This window comes from Lepus europaeus, chromosome 5 (assembly GCF_033115175.1).
Source record: "Lepus europaeus isolate LE1 chromosome 5, mLepTim1.pri, whole genome shotgun sequence".
Lineage (NCBI taxonomy): Eukaryota > Metazoa > Chordata > Mammalia > Lagomorpha > Leporidae > Lepus > Lepus europaeus.
The window spans coordinates 158,918,100-158,939,059 of record NC_084831.1 but is presented as its reverse complement, the minus strand read 5'-3'; the positions used below and the strand labels follow the sequence as shown (position 1 = coordinate 158,939,059).

Genomic DNA, 20,960 nt, shown 5'->3' with positions numbered 1-20,960 from the left:
TAAAAGCTGGCATTACTCTGCAAAAATTGAAATTCATTAATTTTTTTTCATAATATACCCAAATGGTTTTGAAACTTTGTATGCATGGGCTTAAAAACTTATTATAGTAAAACAGACAATAATTTAATTCCATTTTTATGATGTTTTAAAGTACCCTTCTATACATGCATGTGGAAGTCTCAGAATGGAATGTAAGAATCTTTCAAGAGTAGTTTGTTCTGGGAAGTATGACTAGTACTCCCTAGAAAGAAAGGAATAATGCTTATATTTTTACGTTCTTCTGCAATGTTTAATAGCTAATATTTACATTATTGCTAAAGATGTATTTTTTAAAGATAGAGACTGAGAAAGTGAGAGGGAGAGAGAGAGATATCTTCCACTACTGGTTCACTCCCCAAATGGGTATAATAAGTAGGGTAGGCCAGGCTGAAGCCAAGGACCAGGAACCCCCTCTGGATCTCCCACATAGTTGATAGGGATTCAAGCACTTGGACCATCTTCCTCTGCCTTCCTAAGTGCATTACCAGGAAGCTGGGTTACCAGAAAGCTGAAACAGCAGCCAGGACTCATTTCAGGCTATTATGGGATGCTGGCATTCCAAGCAACAACAGCTTAACCTGCAGAATCACAATACTGCTCCATGTATTATTTTTATAATTAAAAGATCTAGATTCTGATTTTCAAATAATAATTTGGAGTTATTGGAACAGAAAAAGTATATTATGTAATATGAAAGGAAATGAAAATATAGACTTTAGTTAATGGTATGTCAATATCAGGTCAGTGTTGTGGCACAGTGGGTTAAACCATCAACTACATTGCAAGCAATCGCACCTCAGTGTTCATTGAAGTCTCAGCTGTTCCACTTCCAATGCATCTCAATGCTAATGCACCTGGGAAAGTAACAGAATATGGCCCAAGTGCCTGGGACCACTACCGCACATGTGGGAATGCAGATGGAGTTCTGGGATCTTTTTGGCTTTGGCCAATGATGGGAAAAGGACATAAGCCTCAGGACTGGCCCTGTGGTGTAGCAGGTAAAGCTGTGCCTGCAGTGCCAGCATTCCATATGGGTGCCGATTCGAGACCCCGCTGCTCTACTTCCAATCTAGCTCTCTACTAAGGCCTGGGAAAGCAGTGGAAGATGGCCCAAGTTCTTGGACCGCTGCACCCACATGGGAGACCCAGAAGAAGCTCTTGGCTGCTGGCTTTGGACTGATGCAGCTCCGGCTGTTGTGGCCATCTGGGGAGTGAACCATCAGATGGAAGACCTCTCTCTCTGCTTCTCTCTCTCTCTCTCTCTGTATCTCCTCTCTCTGTGTAACTGTGACTTTCAAGTAAAATAAATAATTTTTTTTTTTTTTTACAAAAAAAAGGACATAAGCTTCAGTCATTTTAGGTTCTTTTTACCCCTGCCTTCTTTAAAGAGGCAGTCTCACATCCTGTATCATTTCTCATCCCAACCTTACATTCTTCTTCAGGTTTGAAAGCTCATAGAAAACTTAAAAAACCTGTATGGAGAAGCTCATATCTACCTACTGCCCCCTACCCCCACCCCAGACCACTTAAGATATAAAAAATTCCCAGACAGCTGGGATCTGGGCCCTCTGCCACATGTTCAGTCTGTGTGCACATTGGCAGCTGGTCAATCTGAATAAAGAAAGCAGAAATGTTTGGAGATAGTCTTAATCTCTATTTTGAAATATTACAGCACCCCTTTTTAATATTTCTTTGCTTAATTTGTGACTGTCAATTTTCTAAACAGCTTCAATAAGTGCTCTTCAATAAGCTTCTCTTCTCTTTCCTATTTCTGACTCTTAAAATTATTTCAAGTTATGAGATAATTCCATGTGCTAATGATGACAGACCAAAGGGACATTAATTTTGTATTCTATTATGGTAATCTTTGTATTCTCTGTCTCTTTAAGTTCTGATTGTTTAAAAACAACTGAATTTTTTTTATTAAAAGACTTATGGCATGTTTTAATATATACTCATTCTAAAGCATTTGAGTGATCACTTGGCAGCAATGATCAAGTCTTGTCTATATTAAATATATCATGATATTGAGGGCTCCTATTTTTACCAGATATCTTAAGCCTTCTTGGCATCTTTGACAGGCATTCAAAATCAAAGTTCCAAATTCTTTGGACTTTGATATTTCCAGTTGGGCTCCTGGAAATGTCAAAGGATATATCTCTCATCTTGTAAAGACATCAACTAATTATGTTATTTGGATTATATTAAAGGTGCTGTTGTGAAATGTTGCTAAAGTAATGATACTATAAAATGCTACCAATACAAATGTCCAAAAGTTACAAAAGTTTAATGATCTTCTGTTGTTATCATTCATGATGGTTATCTTAATGAAAAAAGCTCAAAGGCCTAAGAGGGATAAATGTTTTACAAAATCTTACAGGTGCTTACTTTTTTTATTTTTTATTTTTTATTTTGACAAGTATTGTTATTGACAGTAAGAGAGACAGAGAAAAGTCTTCCTTTCATTGGTTCACTCCCCAAATGGCCACCACGGCCAGTGCTGCACTCAGGTGCTTTCTAAAGTATTGTATAGAGTGTGCAAGTGCCTGTTCTTCTTGGTTATAGTTTTAACTAAGGCTATTTAAAGTCTTTTGTTATCCACAGTTTTGTATTCTCTTCCAAGAACTAGAATTCAGATTTACAGCTTATGGGAATTAAAACATTGTGGGTTTTGTGTTTAAAATATGTCCTCTTCAAGGTATGGCAATACTTTCCCCCTGAGTTTTATTGTGTTCAATTCTTTGAGACAGTTATGTAAGTAGATAAAGCCAGTAATGGACTATAGGTTCCACCTAGAAAAGTCTAGTTAATTCAGGTTACTAAGAGTAGGAAGTAATTCTAATCAACTGGTGGTAATTTTTAAAAAGGCAGTTAAAGATTTTAAAAAGCTATTACTGGGGGCCGGTGCTGAGGTGCAGCGGGTTAAAGACCTGGCCTAAAGCACTGACATCCCATATGGGTACCGGTTCTAATTCTGGCTCCTCTTCCAATCCAGCTCTCTGCTATGGCCTGGGAATGCAGTAGAAGATGGTCCAATTGCTTGGGCCCCTGCACCCAAGTTGGAGACCAGGAAGAAACTCCTGGCTCCTGGCTCTGGATCGGCATAGCTCCAGCCATTGGGGCCAATTAGGGTGTGAATCAGTGGATGGAAGACCTCTCTCTCTCTACCTCTCTCTGTAACTCTTTCAAATAAATAAAATAAATCTTAAAAAAAAAAAAAGCTATTACTGAAATTCTTTTGTTGTTCTCTTTTGTAGTGTATGTTATGTATTATACTTGTGTACATATTGTATGTCTACATGGAAAATTTTTGAAGAGCTCTGTTCTAATTGGCTTACACTTGTGTTAGATATTCAAGAAATATTTCCAACTACATGTACTTTTTTTTTTTTTAATTTGAAAAACAAAGTTACAGAGAGAGAGGAGGGGCAGAGAGAGGTCTTCCATCTGATGATTCACTCCCCAGTTGGTCGCAATGGTTGGAGCTGTGCAGATCCAAAGCTGGGAGCCAGGAGATTCTTCCAGGTCTCCCACATAGGTTCAGGAGCCCAAGTACTTGGGCCATCTTCTACTGCTTTCTCAGGCCATAGCAGAGAGCTGGATCAAAAGAGGAGCAGCTGGGACTAGAATCAGTGCCCATATGAGATGCCAGTGCTTCAGGCCTGGATTAGAAGAGTAGCAGCTGGGACTAGAACCGGCACCCATATGGGATGTCAGCACCGCAGGTGGAGGATTAACCTACTGCACCACAGTGCCAGCCCCAATGAATAAGTTATTTAAAAAATTAAATGATGGTTACTTAAACCTCATAATCCAGAAATCACAGACTCATTGCAAGCTACATGGTGAAAAGAGTTTAAAAATGAAAGCCTTAGGGTTGGTATTATGTTGCAGTGAATTAAGCTTCCACTTGGGATATCTTCATTCTATGATGGAGTACATGGAATCTTGTCTTGTCACCACTCCAGTCTAGCTTCTTGTTAATGCTGAAGAATGAGAAACAACATATGATGGTCCAAGTCCTTAGATTCTATTCTGTCCAGCATTATGAGAGAACCTGGCTCCTGAGTCAGCATGGCCCAGTTTCATTTGGGAAGAAAACCAACAGATGGAAGATTGTCTTTCTTTTTGTGCATTTCCCCTCTTTTGTTCACTCTTTCAAGTGAATCAATGAGTGAATAATTTTTTTTTTTTAATGAGGAGACTTGATCAAATGCTTGCTGTTTTCTTTAAGTAAACAAAATGGAATGGACAGAAAGCAGATGTGATTTGTCAATATAAATTCCATTTAGCCAGCTCTGGGAGTGGTGATTTCTATGAGGACTTTTTTCTTCAAGATGGCATGATAGGAGCCAGGTCATGACATCTCATTCCTAGTCATCTTCCAAATTAGATCCCTTTGCTCTTCATGCAACATCATAGGTGATTGTAGCCATTGTCTGAGTTCTTTGCAGGATTAGGATTGAAGTACAGAGGCTTACCGTTGACTCAATATGATATGTGCTCATCTCTCTTCTCGCCTTTGGTTCAGACCAAATATAAGAATTGCCCCCTTTGAATCAATTTGTATTCTCACCAGAGAAAGGTTTCTTGGTATTACCTTTCTATGTAGTAGAGGAAGAATCTCTGGACCCTGTTACCAGTTGTTGGCACCTAGTTTAAGAATCGGTACCCTTGGTAGTATAGCATACAGACACTCTGGTATATTTTAATGCCATTGTCTAGTTCTTCAGGATTCAAACACAGGTACTACTATACGTGATGAGTAACCTGTTACCCACTCTTCCAATTACACATATCTCATTTTGATAGGATTTCATTTTGTCTTCTCTATTATGCTATATCGAGGATCAGCTTTTGCTAAAATTTTCTTTTGATGATTTTCTTAGAAATTATAATATACATTTATAACTGAAACTCACTTGCAATTAGCAGTTCACTATTTATTGGGCACTCAAATCACATTTCTATAAATTTTTTAAAAGATTTATTTATTTTACTTGAAAATCAAGGTTACACAGAGAGAGAAGGAGAGGCAGAGAGAGAGAGATCTTCCATCTACTGGTTCACAATGGTCGCAATGGCCGGAGCTGTGCCAATCTGAAGCCAGGATCCATGAGATTCTTCTGGGCCTCCCATGAGGGTACAAGAGCCTAAGGGCTTGGACCATCTTCCGCTGCTTTCCCAAGTCACAGCAGAGAGCTGGATAGGAAATGGAGCAGCCGGGACATGAACTGGTGCCTTTATGGGATGCCAGTTCTGCAGGTGGTGGCTTTACCCACTATGCCACAGTGCCTGCCCCTTCTATAATTTTTTTTTTTACTTTTTATTTGAAAGAGTTACAGAGATAGGTATCTTCTATCTGCTGGTTCACTCCCTATTTGGCTACAAAAGTTGAGGATGCAATAGGCTGAAGTCAGATTTATGTGGGTCTCCCATGGGAGTGACAGGGGCCCAATCAGGCCACTTTTGTTGCTTTTCTCAGGTTATTAGGGACCTGGATTGGAAGTGAAACAGTTGGGGCACAAATCAGCACCCGTATGGGATACTGCCATTGCATAAGGTGACACCATGATGCCCACTCTTCTATAACTTCTTTTAACTATGAGAAGCTACAACTACCCAGTTCATTTTTAATATTATCATTTTGAATAAACGTTTACCTATTAGATCAGATGGAAATAAATATTTCATTATACTTTCATTTAACACTTATCACAGTCCTTTTTGTGACCTGGAATCTAAATCTATCTCTTTTTCTTTGATGGATTACTTTCTTATTTAATTTAAAAGACTTTGAGACAGAGGATTCCTGTTTGCTAATTTATTAAATAAATGTACACAAATGCCATGGTAATGATCATGGCAAAAGCTGGTTGCTAAGAACTGAACACTGGTTTTCCATGTAAGTTTCATGAACCCAATCATTTGAGTCATCAGCACTGCTTCTCAGGGTCTGCACTAAGAAGATGTTGGAGTCAGGAGCTATATCCATATCTAGGAATTGAACTCAGGTACTCCAATAAAGGACAGGAGCTATTTAACTATTGGGCTAAATATCTACCCATGGTCTATATTTTGAGTGTGAAACAAATAAAAGTTTAATGACCCTCTGTATTTTGATAGCAATATTTGAATAGATCAGTATAAGAATTCTCCCATTTGAGTTCAAGTTTAGTTTCCCAATACTAACATTTTCAGAATACCAGTTTATCTGGTTGCAAATTATATAAGGCTGATCAGAAAGTTATAGTGAAAAGGCCATCTTGATCTGCTGATTTTGGAGCAATAATCAGTGACAGGGATGGAGTGTATTGTCTCCTAACTGTATTTTATGCTGTTATACATGGAAATGTTTTCTTAATTTCATTTTCAAATAGTTCATTGTTAGTATATACAAATACCTTTGATTTTTAAAATTTAATTGAAACAGTTTTGATTAATGTGTGCTATTCATTATTATAGGGGATAGTGCAATATTTAAACACATATATACCATAGAAACTGATCAAGCTAGACAACTAGTGTTTCCATTTCCTCTTCATGTTTTGAGCCTACCAGCTCCTGTCCTTGAGTTCTTTATACAGTATTTTATATGTACACTATTGTCATCTAGCTATACTATGGAACAGCAGAAGTTACTCCTGCCTCACTGTACTTTGCTACCTGTTATCCATTCCCCCTCTCTCCCTAGCCTCCACACTTCTCAGTCTTTAATAATCACAATTCTGTGTTCACATCCACTTTTTTCACTTCCATATATGACAAGGAAACTGAGAATTTATGTTTCTGTGTCTGGTTCATTTCAATTAATTTAATTATCTCTTTTTATACATTTTGCGAGATGTAACAATGTATTTTTTTGTGTCTAAATGATGTTCCCTTGTCCACTTTTTCATTGATAGACAGCTAGATTGGTTATAGTTCATGGGTGCTGTGAACTGTGTTATAGTCACTATAGTAGAATTGCTGTCTCTTTGATATGAAAGTTTCATTTCCTTCTGACATATAGCTAGGAGTATGATAAGTATGTCATAAAATAGATCAATTTTTATCTTTTTTGAAGAATGGCCATACTGTTCTCCATAACACCTGAACTAATTTGCAATTTCACCCACAGTGTCTGAGAGTTATCTTTTCCCACATCATCACAAGCAGTTATTCTTTTTTATCTTTTTGGGATAAAATGACATAATATTGTGGCTTTTTTGCTTCTTATCAGTTTATTAACTTATTTATTAAAAAATATATTTGTTTATTTGAATGGCAGAGAGAAGAAAATACAGAGATGTTTCATCTACTGGCTCACACCCTGAAGAGTCACAACAGCTGGGGCATGGCCAGACTGAAGTCAGGGGCTTCATCTAGGTCATGCACATGACAGGCAGGGGTCCAAGATCTTGGGCCATCTTCTGCTGCTTTCTCAAGGGCATTAGCAGGGAGATCAGTTAGAAGTGGAGTAGCCTAGACACAAACTGATACTCACATAGGATGCTGGCATGTGGCAGCTTAACTCACCGTACCACAATTCCAGCCCTTCTCTTTATCAATTAAAATTTCTCAAAAAAGTCATTAATATTGGCATCTAAGTCATTTTCTTTTCAATGTTATTCAATTTAATGAAGTCTTGTTTGTATTTCAATTATTCCTCTCAAATTGCTCTTCCCAAGGTCATTAGGGATTACTATATTGGTTAAATGCAGTTTATCTTTATTTCTCATTTACTGAGTGTATAGACCAATGAATGGAGGACCTCTGTCTGTCTCCCTGCCTGTCTCTGTCTCTGCCTCCCTGTCAATCTACCTTTCAAATAAATGAGTGGATCCTTAAAATAAAGCAAAATACAATTTTAAAAAATTAAATACTGCTTTTGGTAGCACAGACATTTTGGTGATATTAATTCTTTCAATTTATTAATAGGGAATATTTTTCCTTTTGTGCACTTTCTTCTATTTAAGTCATGAGATTTTTGTGTGTTGATTTTATATCTTGCAACTTTACTAAACTTTCTTATGAGTTCCAATAGTCTTTTGGTTTCCTTATATATAAGATTATGTAATCTGCAGGAAGGGATAATTGGACTTTCTCCTTTCTAATTTGTATCCCTTTCAATTATTTTTCTTGGATTATTGCTCTGTTTAAAACTTTTAGAACTGTTTTGAATAGCATAGCAAGAATGAGTAACTTTGGTTCCACATGTTATTGAAAATGCTTCCAATGTCTTTTCATTCAGTATGATGCTCATTGAAGATTTATCATATATTGCCTTGAATGTGTTAAGAAATGTTCTTTCTATACCCAATTTGTTTAAGGCTTTTTTTTTTTACTTTTATTTAATGAATATAAATTTCCAAAGTACAGCTTATGGATTACAATGGATCCCCCCCCCCATAACTTCCCTCCCCTCTCCCGCACCCTCTCCCCTTCCATTCACATCAAGATTCATTTTCAATTCTCTTTATATACAGAAGATCAGTTTAGTATATATTAAGTAAAGATTTCAACAGTTTGCACCCACACAGAAACACAAAGTGAAAAATACTATGAGTACTAGTTATAGCATTAAATCACAATGTACAGCACATTAAGGAGAGAGATCCTACATGAGGAGTAAGTGCACAGTGACTTCTGTTATTGACTTAACAAATTAACACTCTTGTTTATGGCGTCAGTAATCACCCTAGGCTCTTGTCATGAGTTGCCAAGGCTATGGAAGCCTTTTGAGTTCACCGTCTCTGATTATCTTTAGACAAGGTCATAGTCAAAGTGGAAGTTCTTTCCTCCCTCTCTTATTCCCACTCTTATATTTAACAAGGATCACTTTTCAGTTATGTTTCGATACTTAAGAATAACTGTGTATTAATTACAGAATTCAACCAATAGTATTAAGTAGAATAACCAAAAAAAAAAAATACTAAGGGATAAAGTATTAAGTTGTTCATCAACAGTCAGGGCAAGGGCTGATCAAGTCACCGTTTCTCATAGATTCCATTTCACTTTAACACGTTTCCTTTTTGGTGCTTGGTTAGTTGTCACCAATCAGGGAAAACATATGATATTTGTCCCTTTGGGACTGGATCATTTCACTCAGCATGATGTTTTCCAGATTCCTCCATTTTGTTGCAAAGGACGGGATTTCATTGTTTTTTACTGCTCTATAGTATTCTATAGAGTACATATCTCATAATTTCTTTATCCAGTCTACTGTTGATGGGCATTTAGGTTGATTCCATGTCTTAGCTATTGAAATCCATTTCTTGCATTTCTTCTATCTCATCATCTTCATAATCTTGTATTGGGGTGTCTTGTTCATTTGGGGGCATCATAGTATCTTCCTTGTTCTTATTTCCTTGGTTTCTGTGTTTGTTGTTTGGCATTGTGGAGATATTCTTTGGTTTCTTCACTGTAGTGTTTTTTCTTGTTATACTATGACTCTAGGTTAAGTGGACTGTCTGCTTTTGACTTTGATGGGTGTGGCCAGAGAGCTCTGTTTGGTTCTTCAGGGTTAAGGGTGTGCCATAGGTGACTCACCCAGGTTGTTCTCTCTCTTGCTAGCTCGTTGGTTTTTTTTTTTTTTTTTTTTTTTTTTTTTGACTCAGAAGGGAAGTAATTCCTCACAGCTGAGTGGAATTGAGGGTAGTCGATGTATGAAATCTAGCCCTTGTGGGTATTCATCTGCTCTACCCCAAGGACCACACAAAGGGTCTATGCAGCCCTCAGTGTGGTCTCAAATTTCTCTACAGTCTTCCACTGGGTTGCCAAGGTTACTGAGTTTGTGTACTCTGTGAGTTTTCTCACCCACCCTCAGATTTTCACAGCCTCAGTTCATTAGCTGCACACCTTCACTAGGTCCTAACCTGCTGTTATTTCTCCACACCAGTCAGGTTTTTCTGCTTGGCTGATGGCGGGTGCCACTTTACATATGTCCAAAATGGCACCTGCTCTTTGTCTTGCTTGGTTTTGTAAGGTGAGTGGAGGGAGAGGCTCGTGTCCATGCTGGTTCCCCTTATTTATTCATTTTTTTCTCTCCTCCAGTCAGCCTGGTGAACTTTCCCAGTGTTGCTTCAAGCCTCGTTCCCTCTAGACTCTTTCTGCTGTTCCCCCACCAATGTCTCGAGCTACTGAGGTTTTTGTCTCACCTCCACTTCCAGCGCTGGTGCACAGACTCCGCAGCTGGGCTTCCGAGCCATGGGTGTCTTTGCTCTCCCCTTAGGTCCTCCATGTCACATCCACTATATCTGGAAGAGTTTCCTCTGCAATTTTTTTCCCAAGCCTTTCCCTGAGATACAGTAACTCCACTTTTATTAAACTACCTTTCCCCAGACTATCAGTGTGTGCCCTCACTATTCTGCCATTTTGGCTCTGCCCCCTGCTTAAGGTTTTTATAATAAAAGCATATTGTATTTTATCAAGTACTTTTCTGCATCAATTGAGATCATCATGTGGTTTTTATTCAGTTTAAAATGTGACATATCACATTTATTGATTTGCTTATGTTGAATCATTTTTGCATACCAGGGATACATCACTCTTGGTCCATGTGAACAATTTTTCTAATGTATTGTTAAATTCCATTAACTAGTCTTTTGATGAGAATTTTTGCACATATATTCATCAGTGGTATTCTATAATTCTCTTTCTTTGTATATATTTTTTCTGGTTTATGAATTAAAGTGATGCTGGCCTAATAGAAAGTTTGAGAAGATTCCCTCCCTTTCAACAATTTTGAATAGCTGAAGAAGAATTGGAATTAGTTCTTTAAAAGTCTGGTAGAATTCAACAGTGAAGCTGTCAGGTCCTGGGCTTTTCATTGTTGGGGAGGTATTTATTACTGATTCAGTCTCTGTTTTGTATTTTAGTTTGTTTAGGTTTTCTATGTGTCTTCATAATTCAAACTGATATGTATCCAGGGATCTTGATTTATTTTAAGTTTTCCATTTTGTTAGCCATCTCATCAGATGCTTAGTCTATATTGCAATGGTAATCTGAGTTTTGGGTACTCCACTTCCAAACCAGTTTCATGCTAATATCCCTGGGAAACAGTGGATGATGTCTCACATTTCTTAGTCCCTGTCACCTAATTGTTCTGTCGTCTAAGTGGAGGACTTGAGAGCCTGGACCAGCCACAGCTGTTGTAGACATTCAGAGAGTGAACCAGCAGTTGGAAGATCTCTCTGCCTCTCTCTCTCTCTCCCTTTCTTTTTCTCTTTGTGTGTGTGTGTTGCTACCTTTTTTAAAAATCATTTTAAAAATATTTACTTATTTATTTGGAAGTGAAGAGTTACAGAGAGAAGGAGAGACCAAGCAAGATCTTCCATCAACTGATTCTCTCCTGAGATGGCTTCAATGGCCAATGTGTGGCCAGGTTGAAGCCAGGAGATTGTTCTGGGTCTCCCATGTGGGTAGCAGGAACCCCAGTACTTAGGCCATCTTCTTTCTCAGCCCATTGGCAAGGAACTGGTTCAAAAGTGGAGTAGCTGGGACTTGAACTGGCACCTGTACAGGTTGCTAACATAATGAGTGGCAGCCTTGCCCATTGTGCCACCACACCAGTTCCCTTCTGCCTTTCAAATAAGTAAATCTTTAAAAAAGAATTTAAAAATACCTAAAGTAGTAAAAGTCTTCATGATTGAGCATCAGGGAATCTATTGAAATGATCTACTTTTTTTTTTTTAACTTTTATTTAATAAATATAAATTTCCAAAGTACAGCTTTTGGATTACAGTGGCTTTTTCCTCCCCATAACTTCCCTCCCACCCACAACCCTCCCATCTCCCACTCCCTCTCCCATTCCATTCACATCAAGATTCATTTTCAATTCTCTTTATATACAGAAGATCAATTTAGTGTATATTATGTAAAGATTTCATCAGTTTGCACCCACACAGAAACACAAAGTGAAAAATACTATTTGAGTACTAGTTATAGCATTAAATCACAATGTACAGCATATTAAGGAGAGAGATCCTACATGAGGAGTAAGTGCACAATGACTTCTGTTAACAAATTGACACTCTTGTTTATGGCGTCAGTAATCACCCTAGGCTCTTGTCATGAGATGCCAAGGCTATGGAAGCCTTTTGAGTTTTCCAACTCTGATCTTATTTAGACAAGGTCATAGTCAAAGTGGAAGTTCTCTCCTCCCTTCAGAGAAAGGTACCTCCTTCTTTGATGGCCCCATTCTTTCCACTGGGATCTCACTCACAGAGATCTTTCATTTAGGTCTTTTTTTTTTTTTTTTCTCCTAGAGTGTCTTGGTTTTCCATGCCTAAAATACTCTCATGGGCTCTTCAGTCAGATCTGAATGCCTTAAGTTAAGGGCTGATTCTGAGGCCAGAGTGTTGTTTAGGACATCTGCCATTCTATGAGTCTGCTGTGTATCCTGCTTCCCATGTTGGATCGTTCTCGCCTTTTTAATTCTATATATAGTATTAGCAGACACTAGTCTTGTTTATGTGATTTCCTTTGACTTTTAATGTTTTCGTTATGATCAATTGTGGACTGAAACTAATCACTTTGACTAGTGAGATGGCTTTGGTACATGCCACCTTGATGGGATTGAATTGGAATTCCCTGGCACGTTTCTAACTCTACCATTTGGGGCAAGTCTGATTGAGTATGTGCCAAACTGTACATCTTTTCCCTCTCTTATTCCCAGTCTTATATTTAACAGGGATCACTTTTCAGTTAAGTTTAAACACCTAAGAATAATTGTGTGTTAATTAAAGAGTTCAACCAATAGTATTAAGTAGAACAAAAAAATACTAAAAGGGATAAAGTATTAAATTGTTCATTGACAGTTATGATAAGGGCTGAGAAATGATCTACTTTTTAAAAGATTAATTTATGCATTTGAAAGTGTCATAGAGTGGGAGAGGGAGAGATTGATCTTTCTTCTGATTTGTTCATTCCACAAATGGCTGCAATGATTGTGGCTAGACTAGGCTGATATCAAAAGCCTGGAGCTTATTCCACATCTCTCACATGAGTGCAGGGGCCCAAGCATTTGAAACATCCTATGTTGCTTTCACAGACACATTAGCAGAGAACTGGATCAGTTTGGAGCATTAATTTCTGTGATACTCTCCTTGCAGTTCAAGTATGCAAAACCCACCTGCCACAATGTCCCATTTATGGGTAGGCTGAGTATAACAGTTTCCAACTCTCCAAGGTTTGGGCTAGAGGAGTTCTGAGCAATTGTGTTAAAATAGACATTATGCCAGAACTCTTGGTTCATGCTTTGTTAGCATAGCTTCATGTTTGCCAGTGATAATGTCTCTGACAACTTTAGGTCTCTGTATTGCAACCAATGAACGCATACAGACCAACAGTAACTATATCAACAGTCAGAAGAATGGTGTCCAGCTGAACTTAAATAGCTTTTCTTGTTTGTTAGAGAGGTGATTTCCTGCTGTAACCTGACATCTGGACATAGACAGTAGACATTGGAGGCCATCCCCTCTGCCACATGGAGTATGCCAAGTTTGGATCCATTCTATGGTAAAGAGGTCTCAGTAGACATGCTAGGTTTTATTGTTCTATATCCATGGCCAGGGTCCTAGTAGACAATATCCATTACACAAAAACCCAAGGACTATAAGATATTAGCCTTGTTTGTTCTTCACAATGTGTCAAATAGTGTCATTCAAGGAGGATGTTATCAATGTGATTTATTCCCATTGAAAAAACTGTGTTTGCTGGTAAAATCAATGAGGTGCCCATGTATATCCTAGAAGTGTCCTTTCAAAGTGAAGGCAGAGATTGAGGAGCTTTTGGAAAAGCTCTGAATAAAATAGTCTCCATACTTGTAATAGTTGAGACACATCATTTATCTGATGAAAGATATCAGATATTAGATATAAGGTACAGTGGACATATGGGTGGCACATAGCATTAAGATTTTAGTAATCTAACATGAGGTGCTATTTATTTTTTCCAGATTTAATAGATAAAATTGGGCTGCCAAATAGGGAATAGTTGAAATAATTGCCTTTTTGATAATTAAGTCTAAGGTAATAAATTTCAATACTTGAAGACTTTGAACTTTTTTTATAGGGCCACCTTAATTATTTTAGTTTGTGATCTATGAATTCTTACTTTCTCTAGCCAAATAACTTACAAACTTTATTACTCAAAATGCTAGACCATTTCTGCCACCTGCTGGATTTTTTGAGTACTTCTATTGAAAATTTAGGCAATACTATAGTTATAGTGAGATGCACTAAGTAAATTATTTATTTTTCTTCTGATACATGTTTATAAACTTTGAAAAAATTTCCGTTGGATACCCTGCTTAAATTTAGTGGGATCTCTGGATAGGACTGTTATTTGAGCCTCACTACTGATTGCACCTATGAAACTTCATGAATAAGTGCACAATGAAACCTGTGAAAGTTGATGTATATCTTATGGTGTAGGGATACAAGAATCAATTTTTTTTTTTTTTTTTTTGGACAGGCAGAGTGGACAGTCAGAGAGAGAGACAAAGAGAAAGGTCTTCCTTTGCCATTGGTTCACCTTCCAATGGCCGCCGCGGCTGGCGCGCGGCGGCTGGCGCACCACGCTGATCTAATGGCAGGAGCTAGGTGCTTATCCTGGTCTCCCATGGGGTCCAGGGCCCAACCACCTGGGCCATCCTCCACTGCACTCCCTGGCCACAGCAGAGAGCTGGCCTGGAAGAGGGGCAACCGGGACAGAATCCGGCGCCCCGACTGGGACTAGAACCCGGTGTGCCGGTGCCGCAAGGCAGAGGATTAGCCTAGTGAGCCACCGCGCCAGCTGAATCAATATCTTTTAAAAATAAATTTTAAATTTTAATTTGGATCAAGTTATGTACTTTTCAGAATGTATTCATATAAACAACCATAATTTATACATCTTACATTTTCCTTTAAATTTTAAAGAAATATTTATTTAGGCTTGTGCTGTGGTCTAGCAAATAAAGACTCCACCTGCAGTGCCAGAATCCCATATGGGCACTGGTTCATATCCCAGTTGCTCCACTTACAATCCAGCTCCCTGTTAATGTGCTTGGGGAAACACCAAATGATGGCCCAAGTCTTTGGGCACCTGCATCCATGTGGGAGACCCAGAAGAAGCTTTTGGATTCTGTCTTCTGATTGACATACCTTTGCCATTGCTACTATTTGGGGAGTGGAGTAGCAGATGGATGATCTCTATGTGTTCTTCTCTGAAACTCTGCCTTTCAAATAAATAAATAAATCTTTAAAATTATTTATTAATTTGGCAGGCATAGTTACACAGAGATCTTCCATTCATTGGTTCATTGATCAAAATGACTGATATGGCCAAGAGTGGTCCAGGCTGAAGCCAGGAGGTTCATCTGGGTCTCCCATGTGGGTGGCAGAGGCCCACACACTTGGGTCATCTTGTGCTGCTTTCCCAGGTCCAATATCAGGTAACTGGATCACAAGTAGAGTAACTAGGACACAAACTGGCACATGTACGATATCCCAGAATTGTAGATAGAGCTTAATCCACTGTGCTACAGTGCTAGCCTCATCTACATTTTTCTTTTATGTTTCCTTTAATCTTTTGCTTTTTTTTTTTCTCTTTCTCTGGTTTAGGTCTTTAGATACTAAAGCCATGGTTTACTTCTTTTTTTTTTTTAAAGATTTATTTTTTGAAAGGCAGAGTTACACAGAGAGAGGGAGAGGCAGAGAAAGACAAAAATGTCTTCCATCTGCTGGTTCACTTCCCAGAGGGCTATAAATGCCAGAACTGGGCCAGTATGAAGCCAGGAATCAGGACCTTCATTTGGATATTCTTGTAGATTCAGGACCTCAAGTACTTGGGCTATCCTCTACTGCTTCCCTTTGTGCACCAGCAGGAACCTGGATGAAAAATGGAGCAGTCAGGACTTGAACTAGTACCCATATGGATGCCAGCCTCACAGACAGTAGCTTAACTGGCTACACCGCAATGCTAGCCCCATCAATTTGTAATTTTTGTATTTCTCTGAAAACTTGTGTGGATCATGTAGGTGGCAGCAGATAATACAGGCAGAGGTAGACTTTGTTTAGTTTGCCAAAGTCACCATAACAAATTACTGAACATTGGATTGTTTAAATAAAGACATTTATTTTCACATAGTTCTGTAAGTTGGAAGTCCAAGATCAAAGTTTTGGTATGTTTGCTTTCTCCTGACTACTCCCTGGCTTCCAGTCAGATATCATCTTGCTGTGTCATCTCATATTTCCTTTGTTCATGTCCATCTCTTATTTCTCTTATAAGGTCATCAGCTGGGTTAGGGTCTCACACATTTGATTTTTACTTTAATTGTGCCATTAAAGGCACCATCTCCACATAAAGTCACACTGCAGGTTAGAGATTGAAGATAGAAACTTTGGAGAGACACAATTTAGTGCATCACAATGGGAAGCACCCAGATGTCTGCCTCACGGGCAGCCAATTCTAAGTAGGACTTACTGTGTAAAGTGAGTCTTAGGATTCCTTTTGTTATTATTTTAATACTATCTTACCAACCTGGGTGCATTCATGTACCCAACAAATTATCTGTGTGCACCTACACAGACTAGAATATAGATTATTGATTGTAGTGTACATGTAAAATCAATACAGCTGTCCATAAGATAGAATATTTTGAAACTAAAACTGATGAGTAGAAAAATAACAAAGTCTGAGCTCCATTACAATATATATGATATCCACTATTCATATTTTTTAAAATAAATCACTATGAGGAATATAACAAAAACATTCACACCTTACAGATCCATCTACACGCAGGTTGCAGGTTAATCAGATAGTATTGAAATTATGACAAAAGGAATCTTAAGACTAACTTTACACAGTAAGTGTAATAATCCAAATTAATTTCCACATACAATGTGACTTTTCTGCATGATACATTCTATACTTATTTGTACATATGGCTATTAATTTATAAGAAAATGTGTGAGTGTGTCTACTGACCTAATATAGTTAATTCAGGAAACAGACCTTTTGTGCATGTGGGGAAAGATGCCATTCAATCTGTTTTTACAAAATATGTTAATGAATCAAATTATTATAAAATAAAACATGATGAGACAATGCAGGTTGGCACATTACTGTGTATTTCCATTAGTGATGAGTAGCTCAAGATTGACCTCAAATTTTAGTCCTTGAGGGATCCTTAATTAGTTTCTCTGTGGTCACCACTCTGTATCACAGGGACTATCTTTTTCATTCTTCAGTAAGTACTAATCAAGTATTAGAGCTCTTCTGACTCAGTGCTTGAAATTATAAATGCCAGTCACTACCCAGAAGATAGAACTAAGACCCAGGGAGAGGAAGTGAGTTGTAAAAGACCAATCAACAACAACTTTGAGTAGCCTTCCCACTTTTCTCTCTTCTCAGAAATTCCCACAGTATCTTTATCTCCAATTCCAAAAATGAGCAACTCCTGCCGGCAGAGGCATGTGGCTACCACTATAGAGAGCAAAAACTTCTGGAAAGGACAAGGGAATCTACTATACCACTGTAGTTCTTTTATGCCTGCAACTTGATTTTCTGTTTAAATTGTATGATGCTGGGAACTAAGAAATAATTTGCTTCTATGTCTGAGGTGAAATTACTTAAGATGGAAGCTCAAGACTGAGGTCCTGGCACTGGCACTGTGACATAATAGATTAAGAATCTGCTTGCAGTGCCAGCATTCCACATGGGCACTGGTTCATGTCCCAGTGCTCCTCTTCTGATCCAGCTCTCTAGTATGGCCTGGGAAAGTGGTAGAAGATGGCCCAAGTGCTTGAGCCCATTCACCAGTATGGGAGACCCAGAGGAAACTCCTGGTTCCTGGCTTCAGATCAGCCCAGCTCTGGCCATTGTGGCCATTTGGAGAGTGAAGCAGTAGTTGGAAAACCTCTCTGTCTCCGCCTCTCTCTTTCTGTAACTCTGCCTCTTAAGTAAATAAATAAATCTTTAAATAAATCTTTAAAAAAATATTTTAAAAAAAGACTGACCTCCTTCAATTTGTAGAATAAAATCACTGAAAGGCAATTACCAGATTAAAGATGATACAGGAATTTGAACAGCACAATTAATACATTATACATAGAAAACTGATCAACCACAAATTAACTGAAACCACAAATTAAGTGCAGTTCTTAAAAAATAAAGTTTTGTTACAGATGACTGGATGAAGTGATGAATAGATCAATTTCAGTAACTTTTCATTTTAGAAGAATTATAATATTAATTAAAATGGGAAAATAAACATAAAATTTATTCTCAGAGAATTGTACACAAACAAGATGAATAATGAATTTGCCATGATTATGAAATATTACAATCATCTAAGATATGACTACTTGGCCTCTAGTCTTTCTGTTGCCTTAGCAAAATATACATTTGTTACATGTTTTAAGTTGAAACTTTGCATACAATATGCTAATTTTTTGGGGTCATGATGTCTGAAACAACAAAGATGATGTAGTGAGCAGTATTTTTGTGCTACCCTGGAAATAAACACTTAGCATTCTGCAAGGGTAAGAGTTACCTAGTACTAAAAAACACAAATCAGTTAAGCTTGTTTTTGAATTGTTAAAGTAATGCAGTCCTTAATAGTTTTGAGAAGCTGAATTTGATTCAGGGATAGGATCAGGAATGTGTGGGGAAAAGAATCTACTGCAGGTTCTTTTATTTTTTAAGATTTACTTATTTATTTGAAAGAGCTACAGAGATTGAGAGAGATGGGCAGAGAGAAAGAGACACCTTCAATCTACTGGTTCATTCCTCAAATGACCACAATGGCTGGGATTAAGTCAGACCAAAGACAAGTGCCTGGAATTCCATCTAAGTCTCCGGATTTGCTGAAGGGGCCCAAATACTTAAGCAATCTTTCACTGCTCTTTCAGGAAATTTAGCAGAGAGGTAGATTGGAATGGAGTACCCTGGACTCAAATAATCTTCACATGAAATGCCAGCATTGCAGTTGGAAGCTTAACTGGCTGTACCGCAATGCTGGCATCTACTGTGAGTTTTTAAACAAACCCCTATGCATTTCTCTCAGTCACAAATGCAGATTGTACTGTAGACTTTCCCAAGTTCTGTTTTTGGGCAATTAATTCCATTGTTTTCAGTTTAATTTGGTATATATATTTTTAAATTTATTTGACAAGTACAAGACAGTGAAAAGAGACAGAGAGAAAGGTCTTCCCTTCATTGGTTCACTCCCCAAATGGCTGCTATGGCTGGTGGCACTGTGCCGATCTGAAGCCAGGAGCCAGGTGCTTTTTCCTGGTCTCCCATGCAGGTGCAGGGGCCCAAGCCCCTGGGCCATCCTCCACTGCCCCCTGGGCCACAGCAGAGAGCCGGTCTAGAATAGGATCTGTCAGGACTAGAACCCAGTGCCCATATGGGGTGCTGGCACCACAGGCAGAGGATTAACCAAGTGAGCCATGGTGCCGGCCCCTATTTTGTATAATGATATCTCAGTTCTTCAAATGTATGTTACTAGAAAAGAATAGTCAAAGTCAAAAGCTATTTTCTATTCTTTGTCTTACTTGAATCTTCTCTCTTATTTAAAAATATTTATGAGCTTGATTGAGAAAGAAGTTGATGGATCAAGAGAGAAATAAAAAGAGAGCTCCTATTCACTTATTCACTCCATAAATAACCATACCAAGCAAAGGTTGGGCAAAACTGAAGCCAGAAGTCAGGAATAGAGTCTAAGATAAACACTGTCAGTGTTTGTTTTGTAACAGTGTTAATATGTTGACCAGAAGTGTTCTATTACAGGTGATGCTAACATTTGAAGACCTGGCTATTTACTTTACCTGGGAGGAATGGCAGAACATGAACAAAGCTCAGAAAATTCTGTACAGGGATGTGATGTTGGAGACCTACAGCAGCCTGGTCTTCTTGGGTGAGTGACACCCATCACATATCCAATGATAGCATTTTCTTGCTATTTGAAAAATAAGTGAACACTTTATAAAGTTTAATGATGGGCAGGTATAGGATTTGAGTCCATGAATAATCTGAATGTCTACCATCTGGGAAAGGATTCAAATTGGAACATTTGTTGCATAGTTCCTAGAATAAGCTGTAGTCCTTTATTTAAATAACCCAAGATAATGATTTCACAAAATCTTATATTGTTTCTATTAATAGGGCACTGCATTACCAAACCTGATTTGATCTTTAAGTTGGAGCAAGGAGCAGAGCCATGGATGAATGAATGCCTAAATCAGAGCCTTCCAGGTCAGTATGTACATAATGAGGGAGGCCAAGGCAGAAACAGTGCAGCAGATCTTGACTGAAGGTCTTTCGATGAATTTTTCCCAAGTGTCATTCCTGATGACAGCTGGGGTTTTTTTGCATTAGACAAGAGATTCTAGAGTTTCTAGGGATGCCATTATATCTCTAACTTTTGTTCTTGATGAAGATGTTCTTTGAATTAAAAAAAAAATATTCCAATCCTTTTTCTGATATAACTAAGGCTTTTTTTCTAGATTAGATACATTCCCCAAATTCTCAATTGTCCTTCTCTATAATTAATACATTTTCCTTCATGCATTTATTCTTTTCTTCAGTTCTTGTTAATTGGGGAAGTAATAGAAACTTGTTTCAGATTGAGTCCCCACTCATGGCTTTGGCCAGGCACAGAACTTACTATTTTAAGGATTTCATGATTGAACCAATAAATGTGAACTCTCTTTCTCTCCCTTTTCTCTTTCTCAGTGCCTTTCAAATAAAATAAGAAAAAATGGGTGGCTAGAAACATTGGAGGAGAAAGCCTGTGGCTGGCAATCTTCTGTTTCATTCTCCCTTCTATCGAATTCTGTCTGACTCTCAAGCATATAAATAAATAAATAAATGCTAAGAGATGGTCATAAGTCAGTCTCTGTGCAGTGACATCAGAAATCCTGAAGCTAAGCATGAACTTGTATAGA

The 20,960-nt window shown here is 38.1% G+C and overlaps 1 protein-coding gene across 3 annotated transcripts in view; it reads left to right on the top strand.

The window, feature by feature from the left end:
• LOC133760472 (zinc finger protein 665-like) overlaps nucleotides 1-20,960 on the top strand; it is a 36,224-nt gene that overhangs the window by 10,290 nt on the left and 4,974 nt on the right. For 2 of the 3 annotated variants that reach the window (XM_062193022.1, XM_062193023.1), the window contains exons 2-3: nucleotides 19,804-19,930; nucleotides 20,179-20,268. In XM_062193022.1, coding sequence (XP_062049006.1) covers nucleotides 19,807-19,930; nucleotides 20,179-20,268 — 214 coding nt within the window. In that variant the 5' untranslated portion in view covers nucleotides 19,804-19,806. Of the gene's footprint in view, nucleotides 1-13,435; nucleotides 13,540-19,803; nucleotides 19,931-20,178; nucleotides 20,269-20,960 lie in introns of all 3 variants that reach the window. The other variant, XM_062193021.1, reaches the window with a different exon arrangement.